The sequence below is a fragment of the Hypanus sabinus genome, chromosome 23 (assembly GCF_030144855.1).
Source record: "Hypanus sabinus isolate sHypSab1 chromosome 23, sHypSab1.hap1, whole genome shotgun sequence".
NCBI lineage: Eukaryota > Metazoa > Chordata > Chondrichthyes > Myliobatiformes > Dasyatidae > Hypanus > Hypanus sabinus.
The window spans coordinates 8929161-8944428 of record NC_082728.1 but is presented as its reverse complement, the minus strand read 5'-3'; the positions used below and the strand labels follow the sequence as shown (position 1 = coordinate 8944428).

The following is a 15268-nucleotide window of genomic DNA, read 5'->3' as shown; positions in this document are numbered from 1 at the left end:
CATTTTCAAGCACCCTGTGAGCTAAATGAATCGGCAAAAGCGTTTCTATCCCAGGTTGCTACTTAGGCACAAAACAAATCAGTATAATAATAAACTATATTTTGTTGTAATTTCATGTTATTTATGATCATAGATTATCCAAACTAGCTGTTCAGGGCTTTTCACTTACACTACCAGCACCCTGTTTTCTTTCCTTCTATCTTATTTGATGGGGGAGTGGGTTGGGAATTCAGACACATGACCTTAACAAAAAAACCCAAAGTATCATGTGCACAACTTAATGTTCTGCATTCTCATCCTGAGAATATAGAAGAAATACATAAAACAAATTAGATTCCAAAAATTGACTGGCTTTTAGATGGTCTTGGAATAACTTTGGCTATGATTAGCTAACATAACACAAATCAGGGACTAAACACAGAATAAGTTTGACCAGCAGTCACCAGAGAAACTTGATAAGCTTTCTGGCAGAGCTAGATAATAACTCTGAAAGCCACATAAATAATTGAAATTGCACTGATAAAGTTATAGTTCTTTGTAAAGCAACAGGACAGAAAGGGACAATATGTTACTGTACTGTCAATTGTGTTTGCCATATGCCTTCAATTCCAACTTCCCCAGTGAATTTATCATTCTACATTGTATGACTTCAGCAAACCAGCTAAATTAAGTAGAAGACAAATAAATACTGATTAGGATTTTACAGCAATCTGAAATACATATACATGGAATAAGGAACAGTAATTCCACAATTCAACTATAATTGAGGAATGACCAATCTTCAAAATCATTCAATTTGTTATTACCTTATAATATGCTATCTGCCTATTACTTTATTAAATGCAACACTGATAATGTCAGAAGTAAACCTCAGTTTCAAAAGGGAAAAAATCCTCTTACTCTTTTCTCTGAGAAAGAGCTTATGAATTTCCTAGTAATGAATTCAGTTCAATATTCATTGAGGAAAAACAATGTAATTAACAGAGTATCAACCCAGGTCATCTTACTGTAGAGCTGGAATATCCCAACATTACTCACAGGAGACACCAGTTAGTAAAACATTAATCTGATTCAGAGAAAGGTTGATAGTTTTTGATATCAATAACAAAGATTTTCTATTCAGTGAGTATTTATCTTAAAGTAAATTTTTATCAATAAATTATAAAGAACTAATCCATGTAAAATAATGGTAGCTCTGCTTTTCCAGAGAGAAAAAAAATTATAAAAAAGATCTTTTCTGCCACATCCAGTAGTTACTACAATTACTCAGCATGAGGCAGGTTATCAACTCATTCCTTCTGCTATGAATCTTTTCTTACTCAAAGCAGAAACTCCCAGGATTTATAACACTTTGGGAAAACTATTTTGCATAATCCCATGTATTTATCACTTCTATTAATAAATTCAGAGTTTATTTCAGTGACACAAGACAACAAATCAAATCTATTCATCCATAAGCTGCTACCTATGGTTTAAAGAAAAATCAAACAGCTGTACAATGATCACAACATAAATAACTGCCACTTGAAAACCCAAGAAAACTTCAATTCCATCATCACTCCCAAGTATTCTAGACAGCTAATTGCACAAAAGTGAAAAAAAAGCAATTTATTTATTTCTCTTGTAATTTCCACGTTACAACTCACAATAAATATAATTCACCTAAAATAAAACCAACAGAATTTAGGTATCAGATTTTGTGCAGTGGCAGAAATTTCATTTCAGCACTCAGTAGTTCATGGGATCAAGCACAACTCTGTGAAATTGAGGACATAATTCTGGATGTCACATGAATATACTAAGGGAATGTTCTAATTCCAAGTGTTCAATCTTTCATTAACCCAAGATCATGACTGTCTACAAGAGGACACAAGAGAGTCTATAGCATTAGGCACCAATAAAGACAGTTCAATTAGTATAATAGTGAACATTTATCCCTCAACAAGTATTAGTCAGCTGTGTGTCTATTTCAATTTTTACAGCTTATTATACATGTTTGATGCCTTGCAATCTTATGATACTTCAAAGGTACAACAAAGATACTTCAAGTTATGATACTTCAAGGGTACAACTTTTAGCTGTGTCTTGAAAATTAAGTTTGTAAAAGGTGCTAAATAAACAAATTCTTCACTTAATTTTATGAAACAAATTGCACAATATATACATACTTCTTCTCAAAAGATTACTGTAGCTTTAAAATTATACTACTGGGAGCTTGGTGAATCAGGAAAGCACACCACCCAAGTCCACAGAAACTAAGTTCAAGACCCACTCCACACTCAAGCACTACAATCTTGGTTGACACTTCAATGAAGTGTATGAGAGTGCTGTAGTATTAGAAGTGACACCGTCCAGATGACACTTTTAAAAGTGAGGACTTACTCATCTCTCAAGTGGATAAATATTATAAGATCACTGCTATCGTTCCAAAGAACAGCAAGAGAGTAATTTTACTTCCCCATGAACTGGACAGCGCTATCAATGAAATTAATACACCATAATTTTTTTAGTTATCATGTTATGGTTTATGCAAGTACAATAACTACACATTTATAAAGCATTTTGCAATGCTTAAAAAGTACTCTTCCCTCTTTTCCAGTACACTGGCAAAAATCACTGGACCAAAGCTTCACACAAGGCTCATTGAATAAAAATATTGCAAAGATCATGGACAGATTACATTTCAAATTATTTATTTCATTCAAGTCTAAATAATCTTGTAATATCAAGAGCAGTGTTCTCCTTAATTTGAAATAAAAGGAGGAACTTAAACTATTTCACGAGTAGTACCCCTACATTTTAATAGTGAATACCTAATCTTAAATGCAAGGGAAACCACCCTATGCAAATATGTTATACACTATTTGTAAACAGGCAAAGGGTGTTAGTAAGAGGATGTGGTGAGGACCTACAAGTACCTGGAGGTGCCTGGATGACAGACTTGAGTGGAACACAGAGATCAAGTACAAGAAGGGCCAGAGTCACCTCTACTTCCTGAGAGGACCGAGGACCGAGGCCTCTCCGTCACATGTTCTACCACTCTGTTGTCACCAGAACAATCTTCTTTGTAGTAGTGTGCTAAGGCAATGGCACTTACATGGGTGATGCCAACAGGCTCAATAAACTGATTAGAAAGGCTGGCTCTGTTATAGGAGTCAGTCTGGACACTGGAGTTTGTGGTAGAGCAAAGGACCCTACGGAAAATCTTGGCAAATCTGAACAATGCTTTTCATCCTCTGCATGCCACCTTGGATGAACACAGGACTTTTAGCAAAAGACTAAGACAACTGCACTGCTCCAAAAGCGCTATATGAGGTCATTCTTACCCCCAGCCTTTAGGGTGTTTAATGAGTCATCCTATAGCTGGGGAAGTGATGACCCCTCCTGATAGACTGTTTGTGCCACAGTAGCATTACAAGTGCACAGCTGTACAAATATTAGAAGTAAAAAATTAAAAAATAAAGTTACCTCAAGCATTCTAACAGGAATGTGGTATTACTTCCCCAGCTATAGGTTGACTCATTATAGAGCCTAATAGCCAGAGGTTTGAATAACCTCATATAGTGCTCTTTCAAGCTGCGCAGTTGTCTTAGTCTATTACTAAAAGTGCTCCTCTGTTCAGCCAAGGTGGTATGCAGAAGGTAAGAAACATTGTCCAGGATTTTCCATAAGTTCCTTTGCTCTACCACAGCCTCCAGTGTCCAGACCGACTCCTATAACAGAGCCAGCCTTTCTAATCACCCATGTTAATGCCATTCCCACAGCATAGAAGATAGCAATGGCAACAGCAGAGTGGTAAAGCATGTGAAGGAGAGACTTACATTTTCAGAGGACCTCGGTCTCCTCAAGAAGTAGAGGCAACTCTGGCTCTTCTTGAACACGGCTTCTGTGTTGGTGCTCCACTTATTTCTATCATTCAGGTGCACCCCCAGTTCACCCTCTGACAATTTATCCATCAGCTAGCTCACTAACATTCCTATGCAAAATACAAGATATCCAGAATTCATTTGGTCACTAGTTTCCTCACAAACTTTCACTAGTACCAAATCACAATCATGAGCATTTACTAAAACCCTCAAAATATTTTCAAATTATTGCAAGATTAGTACATCAATTGCCCAGATAGTGAACACCAGTCCTCACCAACCCTCATCCCCATCTTGCTTCACTGTCACCTGTTCCAACCATGTGGCTCCTGACAACATAGAAGTATCTTGAAACTCCTGTTCCACCATTCACAAACATCTAGTCAACTAATTTCACTCATTAAAATTTAATAACAATGTTCTGATGAAGGGTCTCAGCACAAATGTCAACTGTTTATTCCATTTTGTAGATGCTGCCTGACCTACTGAGTTCCTCCAGCATTTTGTGTGTTGCTCTGGACTTCCAGTAACTGCAGAATCTCTTGAGTTGTTAATAAAAATGTAAGGACTTTTAAAATATATACAGTTGGCCCTCCTTATCTGCGAATTCCACATGCGCCAGTTCAACCAACCGCGAATCAGGAAAACCCAGAAGTGCTCTTCCAGCACTCGTTGCTCTAGCATTGTTCGCCTCGCATCTCGTTCATTTACTACTTTGTTCCTGTGAAAAAATGGCTCCTAAAAAGCAACTACGTGGTCAAAGCAATTCCTCAAAGACTAAGAGGGAGCATAAAATGCTATCTCTTGCCGAGAAAGTAGAAATAATAGATCTTTTGAAAAGTGGCATGTCCCTTTCCGAAGTGGGCCGTAAGGTCGGTAGGAACGAATCGAGCATTCGCACAATAAAGCAGAAAGAAGCTGAAATTCATGGAAGTGTTAGTGCTGCCCTTACAACGGCAAAAATTGTCTCTCTGGTTCATGATAAAGTGCTTGCGAAGACTGAGAAAGCATTAAGTGTACAGCTAGAGGACATGTCACAGAAGCATATCCCTGTCAATGGCCAAATTATAACGTGATAAAGCTCTTAGTCTTTATGAGCACTACTGTGACGGGGTTGATCAGAGCAAGAGAAAAGAGTTTAAGGCTAGTAAGGAATGGCTGGCTGGCTACGTAAAGCGCTACAGCCTCAAGAACGTAAATATCATTGTTTGCCTCACGTCTCGTTTGTTTGCTGCTTGTGTTGTGAGCGAGAGGAACATGTACAGTTTTTTTTCTTGTCAATATTCCCTAAACATTACATTATAACTATTTACATTGTATTAGGTATTAGAAGTAATCCAGAAATGATTTAAAGTATATGGGAGGATGTGCGTAGGTTATATGCAAATACTACACCATTTTATATAAGAGAATTGAGCATCTGCATTTTCTGGTATCTGCGGGAGGTCCCAGAACCAATCCCTCGCAGATAAGGAGGGCCAACTGTTAAGTTGTTTTGTTTTAACTTTTAACTAAAAAATATTTTTAAACTGAACTCCATCACTCAACTGTATTTAAATGATAATGCCAGGGTAAGTGAGCTAGATGTAGTTGATGCATGTTAAACAACCAGATAAAAGATACCCTCAACTCAGTGATATGGATGACCCTATTTACATGAGGTGTATCCACATGGCTTGAATTAAAAAAAACTTGTTTCAGTGAACAAGTGAGAGTTATTTATCTATAATAAACTGTACCAATTTTATGTGCCTGTAAAGCCACAATTTTCCTGGTCTCTGTTTCACTATCTGATTTATAAAGCTGAAATGGTCTCAATGAATTTTGCAGCCTGATAAAATGAGTGGCAAATGGGTTCTCTTGTTCTCATCCCTGATTCAATGATACCACTGGAAAAGAAACATAGGCAGCAATGGTCAACTTTAAAAATTCTGCTATTATTGGCTGAATTAGTAGTATTAGGGAAAACAACAAAAATAAAAGCAACTACTCCAAACTAATCAAAAATGTCCAGTTTGACAATAACTGAGAAAACACATGTTTCAAATTTATTTTAACAGTACACAAAGATGGGCATATATTTAGTATCATTTATTTTCTCTCATTTCCAGTCCCTTGAACCACTAAACCATATAAAGTATACTTACCACTGGGAAATTTTAGATGGGATGTGGTGAATATTTACTGAAATAATAGAAAGACGGGTAAAACAGGCAACCAAGCCTTAGAATGGCTTTAAATTCTCTTCCAGCCTTTATGTTGTTAACAGAGCACAGAAAGAGATCTTTCTCAACTATCCATATGATTAACAAATCATACCTTTTTTAAAAAAAAGTCAATTTCTTCTGCAAAAAGTAAATATTGAGCAAAAAGTGTATTTGCTAAAAATTTATTTTCCCATATTCTGTATATGTAAGGTGCCTTTCATAACCTGATCAGCTGCAAAATTCTGCACTTATAACTTAAAATTGAGGTTTTGATGTTTCCATCATTCATTCCTTGGGTCCCCCCCCCCCCCCGTTTTGTGGATGTCTGTGAAGAGTAAGAATTTCAGGTTGTATACATTCTCTGATATTAAATTGAACCACTGAAGTTGACAACAAGTTTACAAAAAACTCCAAAAATGAAGATTGCAATCAATATAATTTGTCCTGAGGACTAGAATATTTACCAAAATTAAATCAATGCAAACATTCACCAAGTTTTGAAGTTTGTTAATTATCTTGATTATATTATTACATTTGAGACAGTACTCAAACACATTTTTCAGATTTTATTTTATAAAGCTGTTACACTAATTTTTCAAGATGTTAGTAACACTAAAAAGAGAGATGTTTATTGGAGGACATTGTAATAAATCTGGATAAAAGATTTAAGATATTCTTAGTGAATGGCATTTAATAGGATAGATGATTTTTATCATCAGGCCATCAGGAAGGAGGTACAGAAGACAGAAGCACATACTGAACGATTTGGGAACAGCTTCTTCCCCTCTGTCATCCAATTTCTGAATGGACAGTGTACCCACGAACACTACCTCATGACTTTTTCTTTCTGCACCAATTATCCCTCAAATCACAAATAGTATCAATGTGAAATCCACTCCACAGTAGCAGTGCTCTGAAGCCTGTCTGAATAATTAGAGTGTGAAGGGCATTGCAAATATGTTTCTAAATGAGGCAATCATAATGCCTACCATCTTAATATTGGCATCTTCACAGTTGGTTATACAAGAAGTGAAGTGGTAACCTTGTTAATTTTATACATTCCAAACTAAGCAATGGTAAACTAGTATCACCTTACTAAACTCGTTTTTTTAAACTCTTCTCTCACCAATTCCCTCTAGTTGTCACTTCTACTGAAAAGTCTATCCTTTTCTGAGTTACGTTCCATCAGCACCAAGCATCATCCAATTACGTTAACTACCCATACTATATGACGTGTGGACAAAGGTCAAGAGTATTCACCATATTGTCCCATAACCACCCAACATGCCAATGTGTATTTTCCAAATGAACAGCAATTAGAAGCAAAAAGTCCAGAAATTTTCCACCTTCTAACCCACAGCTAATTACAGTTCACATAAAAATTTCTTGGTTGAGATCAGTTAATTGACAAAGTCAAACCATGGCATTTCCCACTATGTGCCCACATTCCTGTCAGCATCACTTCCAAGAGAGAAGTGAAAGCTTAGTGGAATATCTTTATTTCCTTTAGATGTACAGAATATCGAGACATCCTAAAGCTACTCTACTGAAGTAGCTCTCCTAACTAACAGTAACATTTTTTGCCCGAAGTGGAAGGTCATGAGTTCAAGACATACTCTAGAGTCTTAAATTCAATCTCATCTGGCACTTCAATGCAGTACTGATAGACTGCTACATTGTCAGGGATACCGTCAATTAACTTGGTCAAATTAATGTCCTGCATGCCTTCACAAGTAGACTTAATGATCCAGTGACATACACTGAACAAAAGCAGGTGACTTATCCTGGTTCCATGGCATCAATACACATAACCAAAAACAAATTATTTGGTTATTTATCTGCCTTTGCTGTACAAGAGCTGGCTAAAGTTCCCAAGATTACAGCTTTGAATACATTTTAAAAGTATTCTATTGGCTGTGAGACACCTTGAAATATTTGAAGGCCATGAATGATACCACAAAGTGCAGTAAAAACAGTTGATGCAAAGCATTACTCAAATTGAAAGTGAAAGACCAAACAATCTGTTTTTGGTAGCATTGGTTGGAAAAGAATGTTGCCAAGAGCACATTTAAGTGCTTCGTCCTCTGGAATTAGTACTGTGGAAGCTTTTGAACAACCCAGGCTGCCACACAAGGTTTTGGTTTAAAAACATCATCCAAAAGACAGAACCTCTTAACAACACTTCTTCCATGTACACTTTTTAATGCAATACAAGTTCGTACCAGACCTTGAACCCACAACTTTCTGAAAGACACCACTGCTTCTGAGCCAAGCTGGCATACAGCAAAAGTAATGAAGTACACTCTTAGAAACATAAACGTACATTTTAATCCCAGAGATTTTTTTTAAATTTGGATTTTTAAAAATATTTTATAATTTCCTCTTTTGAACCATTATCCAATCCACTGTTACCATAATACAACAAAACTAGGATGTGGCTATTTTAGTACAAATATTACAGAAACGAAGTTCCAGACCAAAATAATGCAATCATCTTTTCGTTCCAAATGTAGATAGATATAAAACAAAAATATAAACAATGTGCAGTAACAACACAAGGCAACAAAAATAATCTTTGATTTGGTGCCAAATGTCTTTCAGCTCAGAATATAAATACAACTGGTTTAATAAAATCCAATGAACTAATAGTGGCACACTCACTTCCAATTATATACATTCCATTTGCCAGGAAAAAGATTAAGGTCGTTTGAAAACCATCCTCATTTCTACCCTGTTTCAGAAACAGTTCCAACACGGAGTTAGTTCACTGGGCCAAACCCAAGCACTGAAATCCACATTATTAAAACAGGTAATTCGTGATTATCAAACTGTCTGAAGACACCTTTCTCTCCAACTCTCACCCATACACACGAAGATAAATCAAAATGATCAATAATTCCGAAAACAGAAAATAAGGAATCACCAACAAATTCCTGGTCAAGTTCAAATACATGTTTTAAAATAACCCGACTTATTCTGCCTGACCCAAAAAAAAAACACTCCCACAAACAAGCTCTTCATTCACAAATAATAAAAAAAGAGGGGAAAAAAAAGGAAGGATCCATTTAAAGAAGCACCAGACCTTATGGTACGTATTCTGTGTGTGTGTGGTGTGCCCGTGTCTGTGTGGCATTCTCACAGCTTCCTACCTGTTAGACGTAACTTGACTGGCCCGTTCCTCCTGGCCCCTTGGTTGGACATGTTCCCGAGTGGTTTTGATTGTTTTTGTAAAGTTTAATAGCCACTGCTGGTGCCTGAGCGCAGGCGGCCGCCTCTGCCCCCTTCCCCCGAGCGAACAATGATGGCCTCCTCGAGCCCGATGGCCCGGATGTGCATAGCACTCACTCCACAACCGACGGCCGGAGGGGAGGGGGGGGGAACTACACCGAAATTAAAACAAAACACACACCGTTTACCTCACGAAATTAAAAACACACAACTTTTCTATTCAAATCCGCCGAAAAAAATATAATTTTTTTTTAAACTTTTCTTCTCCGGGTATATCCTCCCCCCCCCCACCCACCTCCTTCCCCAACACACACCGTTCTCGAAATCAATGGAAACAGACTTCTTCCCCTTCTCTCCACATCTTCGATCACACCTCGGGACAAATGTCTCTTGCCGGAGCGCTCGGGTGAGGCGTTATTATCACCGCTTCCCACAGCAAGCCGAGTGCGGCTCGGTTTCTTCCTTGTTGCCGTGAGTATTATCCACCCCCACGCAGAAGATCCATACGCAGAAAAGAAACGAAGATAAGGAAGGATTTTTTTTCCCCCTCACCGCGGCCGCCAGAGAGAGAGAGAAGAAAGTTGTCGGTGGCGATATTTCTTTGAGGCAGAAAGACGACTTTCCCCGTCCCTTTTGCTCAGTACAAGTCCTGGTCTCGGGGCTACTTGACTGAAGCCCCGAGGAGCGCACTTGCTGACATCACCCTCCTGTTCCCTCCCTCCCTCCCTCTTGCCGACAGTCTGCAGCTCCTCCTGCTTGAGTCACCCACACAAGGCACCAGCACCAAAAACTTCGCTGGCTCCCTCCTGCCTCCAAAGTCTAAACCAAAGTATGGGCCCTTAAAGTCACGGAACAAGCCTCCGCAGTCCATCAAGGTTCTAGCAGAGAAAACTCTCCAGTTCCCTTCCCTACAGCCAAATTATTCTCGTAAGTACTTGTGCTTCCCCCCCCCCCCCCCCGTTAAATGGCCATTTCCACCACGCATACAATGAATTCCCGATCGTAATTATACTCCGGTTCGACATTTTCCTCATATCTCCCTTTTATCTGTTGTTCACGTCTGTGCAGGGTGATCGTGAACCATGGGGACACCTCTTGATCTTCTCTATCGAAACCATTTATGAGTTCATAGATTTTATAGTGCACATTTTTATATAAGCTGTTGCTTTAAATAAATTTTAGAAATACAATAAGTTGATTAGAGTACAAGTTCTTTGATGGATCCCGTTCCACATGTCCCTGGCCACTTTACATCTAGTGTATAAGTTTTGAAGACTGGTCATTACAGTAATAAAGAAAATAAAGCTATCACTTTACACACTGTGAGCACCCTCAAACAGCAATTGATGGTAACTGAATGATCTGATCTTATTAAATGTTGATTGGTAGAGTAAATATGGGGATTGATCATTTCAGTCGTTTTTACAATAATGCCAGGGGACCAGGGTGAGCAGATGAGGTGGCCTATGGGACTATTACGCTGAGCAACGCAGTCAGCCAGGACAAGCTGGGCCGGAGGACCTATTTCAAAGCTGTAAGACTATGAATTTATGAGGCCCCGGAAGATACTCCGAGCTTCTTAATGCTACAGAAACCTGGATTTTTGAGCTGAAGTCGCTGGAGTGGAAGTTGAACTCACAACCTTCTGATTCAGAGGCTACAGCATAACTAACAGTTGTCAGAAACCCTTTTAGCCAGTTCTTTGAAAGTGATCCCAGTCCACATTCTGTCCCATAACCATTATTTCTCTTTAAGATATTTATCTTTTTTTAAATATTATTACTAAATTTGCTTTCACCACCCTTTTCAACAATGGATTCCAGATCTAGTAATTTTTGGGGTATCTAAAAAAAGTGATTATGCCTCCTCTTGTTCTTTTGCCAGTCACTTATATCACTTGTATTTCTAGTTGGCAATCTATATGTCACTAGAAGGAAACATTTACACTGTCTACTCAAAAGTATATACTAATTATACAAAATTACCTTAAATTATACTGAAGAGCATGTATATTACTACAAATTTATTTATCTGATTGACAGAAAGTTACTTTATAGTCAATTAATACTGATAATTGAGAACAACTATAAGAAAAAAAGTAAAATAGAAAATAAATTACTGTGGTTTCAGGTATTGCTTTTTTATAATTTATCCATTTGTGAATGTCATGGGAAAAGACGGTATTTTTTTCCCATTTACCCTGAACCAGCTTCTTGATTATAGCAATTCTAAAAGTTAAAAGTAGACCAGTAAGGAATGTTTAAAGGAGATGTGGGGACATGTTGTTACACAGACTGTAGTTGGTGCTACAGCAGCACTGTTCCCTCTAAACTGCACAGGTGTGCAGCCACACAACTGAAAAGCTCCTATGCACATACCCTTTGTTGCCATGCAGTTTTTGGACAGTCTAAAAATTTCCTACTCGGAGCAATGATTGGTCTGCACAGGTGTAAAAAAACAATTATAGGGAACATTATTAAACACCCTTCTTCCACCTTCTCGTTGGAAGAAGACATAATAGTAGAGTTTAAGAAGTGTTTAGACAAACACATGAACGTGCAGGAATTAGAAGACATTAATCATGTACAGGCAGATGGAATCAGTTTAATTTGCATCACAGTCGGCACAGACATCGTGGACCAAAGTCTGTACCAACCATGAAGCAAACATCCTGTGATGTATGGTTCTATGTTCTATGTTTAGATGTAGCTTCAATAAAAGAATAAAGATTATTTCTAAGTCAGGGTGTTGTGCAATTTGGTGGGGGGGGGGAACCTGGAGGTGATGGTGTTCCCATGCCATCAAAGCCCTTCTTCTTTATGCTGGTTAGAAGTGCAAGTTTGGAAGATGCTGTCAAAGTCACAAAGACAAATCATAAACGCATGAGGTTCCACAGGTTCTGGAAATCTTAAACAAAACACACACAATTCTGGAAGAACTCAGCAATTCAGGCAGCTTCTATCCAGGAGAATAAACAGTGGATATTTTCAGGCTGAGCCCCTTCATCGAGTCTGGAAAGGAAGGGGGCAAAAGCCTAAATAAGAAGGTGGGAGGGGGGGAGTACAAGCTGGCAGGTGATAGTTGAAATCAGGTGAGGGTGAAGGTGGGTGGGGGGGGGGGAGTGTAGTAAGAAGCTGAAAGAGGTAAAGGCCTAAAGAAGAAAGGGTCTTAGAGGAGAGGATAGTGGTTCATGGAAGAAAGGGAAGGAAGAGGGGCACCAGAGGGAGGTGATGGGCAGGAGAGGAGAAGAGAAGGGGTGAGAGGAATTAGAATGGGGGAGAGAAAAGGGAGGAGAGATAAATTACCAGAAGTTAGAGAAATCACTACAGTACATTTTGTAGACAGTACACACTGCATTCACTCTATGCTGCTAGTGAAGAAAATTAATATCTAGGGTTGTGACATGGGACACTAATGAAGTGAAATTCTTTATTCTGATTCCATCAAGCTTCTTAAGTATTGTTGGAACAGCATTTATTGCAACAAATCAGGGTATTCCATCACATGCCTGAGTTGTAGATAATGATCCCCCTTTGGGTTGTCTGGAAGTGGGTCACCTGTAGCAGGTTGTCCAGACTTTTCCCTGCTCTTATAAAATTTAGGCAGCTAGTCAGTTGAGTTTCTGACTGATGATCTCTCCCAACATGTTGATAGTTGGGTCTTGATGATAATGTCATTGAAGTGGTTAGTGATGTCATTGAATGTCAAGAGCAGGTTGTTAGATTCTCTTATGTTGTAGCTGGCCACTGACTGCCATTTCTTTGGCACACTGTTGTTTATGATTTATTAGCTTATCTTGAGTTTTAGCTAGCTCTTGCTGCATATAGGTATGAGTTGCTTCATTTGCTGTGGCCATCCAGGCCCTCCCTTCCACTGAACACATTTACAAGGAGTGCTGCCACAGGGAAGCAGCATCCATCATCAAGGACCCCCATCATCTTGGCCATGCTCTCTTCTCATTGCAGCCATTGGGAAGAAGCCTTGGGTCCCACACTACCAGGTTCAGGAACAGGTATTACCCCTCAACCATCAGACTCCTGAACTATGAATAGCTTCACTCACTTCAACTCTGAACTGACTCGACAACTTACAGACTCACTTTTAAGGAGTCTACAACTCAAGTTCTGAAAATTATTTGTTCATTTATCTGTTTATTTGTTTGTATATGTACTTATCTTTTTTCTGCACAAATCGTCTTCTTTTGCATATTGGTTATTTGTCAGTATTTGGGTATAGCTTTTTGTAAATTCTGTCATATTTCTTTATTTTCCTGCAAGTGCCTGCAAGCACGCTGAATCTCAGGGTAGTATATGGTAACATATACATACATTGATAATAAAGTTTACATTGATTTTGACATTGGAGTACTAATGGAATTGAATATTATTTAATCATATTTCATATTTCCTTACCACATTGGAGATCATAAGTCTATGCCAGCTCTCAAAGCAATCTTATCATTTCAATCCCCACATTTAATTCCCTGTAATCTTTTCTCTTACATGCCCATACCGCCCTGATTCATCCACTAACCACCTGCACTTACAATTTACAATATTTACAGTAACTCATAGTAGCCGATTAACCTGAAGATGTGGGAGGAATCTGGGGAATCTAGCAGAACAAGGAAACTCCATTCATAACACATAGCACCAGAGATCAGAACTGATTCAGCCTTGCCACCACTCCTGACCAACGAGGTCAAGATTTCCAAATCCCAACTAACAAAAAATAACACGTCCTTGGGATAAGACAGAATCCCAAGCAAAATATGAGGTGCTGTTCTTTCAATTTGCATTTAGTATTTCCATAGCCATGGAGAAGACTAAGGATAGACAGGATGGTGTGGGAGTGGAAGTGGGAAGTAGAATTAAAGTACCATGTTCCTAGAAGCTTGAGATGGAAAGACCATAGTTGTTCCATAAAACAGCCATCTCTTCTACATTGGTGAAACCAAGCATAGACTACAGCTCATATCTTGCTTGGTAACTTCCAACCTTGAATTTTCCATTTTAGAGTGACCCACACTTCCTGGTGTTTTCCTTTCACACACTCACTTATCTGTTCATTTAGTTTTCTATTCCTTTTGTTCATCTTTCCTATATTCTCTTTGCACCTGTCTATCATCCCCAATCTTACCATTCCACACTACCTACAAGCCTCTATCCCACACTCCTTCCCCCATCTGCTTCTACTGCTACGTACTTGTGATCCCTGCTGCAGTGTCTCAACCCAAAAGTTTGACTTAAACACAGATGGTGATTGACTCACTGACTTGCAAATCTGCTCAGTTCTGAGCTCTGTAACAAGAAGGGATTACCAAGTGGACAGAGAGAAAAAAAGATTCAAAAATGTGTTCAAAGCTTCCTTGAAGGAATAGATCATCCGCACTGATTCCTGGAAATAATTGGCTGAAATCTCTGCCTCATGATCACTGAAAGTGAAGAAGCAACAATCAGAATGGCGTTGATTTGCTAGATGTCCAAGAGTTAAGGACAAAGGTCCTGCATAAGCAGTGGAAGAAAAGAACCACCTCACACCCTACCTGCCCACGTGCTCACCCAAGCGGCATTCTTCGACTGGCTTTAGAACCTGTTCAAGTAAGTTATAAATGCAAGAGATTCTACTGATGCTGGAAATCCAGAGGAGCACATACGAAATGCAAGAGGAACTGAGCAGGTCTGGCAGCATCTATGGACTGGAATAAACAATCTATGTTTTGCGCCAATACCCTTCTCCAGGACTTAATTATTTATCTTTGGGGATAAAGAAGTAGTAGATTAACCTTAATCGCAAGGAACTGCCTAAAAATTCCAAAATACATACAACAGTTATTTTGTGATGGCTGAAACTTTATGTACAATTTTACTTTAAAATACTTAAGGCTATTATATAAATTGTTGTATCAAAGATTGCTTGACTCAGGTATAAGTCAGTAAAATGTTGAGGCTATTAAGTCATGTTAAA

At 38.5% G+C, this 15268-nt stretch overlaps 2 protein-coding genes across 4 annotated transcripts in view; one reads left to right on the top strand and one right to left on the bottom strand.

Moving 5' to 3' along the window:
* Positions 1-9973, bottom strand: part of smurf2 (SMAD specific E3 ubiquitin protein ligase 2) — a 229678-nt gene extending 219705 nt beyond the window's left edge. The window contains exons 1-2 of the mRNA XM_059948311.1: positions 9616-9973; positions 9223-9453 (exon numbers count right to left, since the gene is read on the bottom strand). Coding sequence (XP_059804294.1) covers positions 9223-9274 — 52 coding nt within the window. The 5' untranslated portion in view covers positions 9275-9453; positions 9616-9973. The remainder of the gene's footprint in view (positions 1-9222; positions 9454-9615) is intronic.
* The window catches only part of LOC132379939 (UPF0450 protein C17orf58-like), a 76019-nt gene continuing 70382 nt past the window's right edge, over positions 9632-15268 (top strand). For 2 of the 3 annotated variants that reach the window (XM_059948317.1, XM_059948314.1), the window contains exon 1: positions 10096-10228. The gene's annotated coding sequence lies outside the window, so the exon portion shown is untranslated. Of the gene's footprint in view, positions 9773-10095; positions 10229-15268 lie in introns of those variants that run through there. The other variant, XM_059948315.1, reaches the window with a different exon arrangement.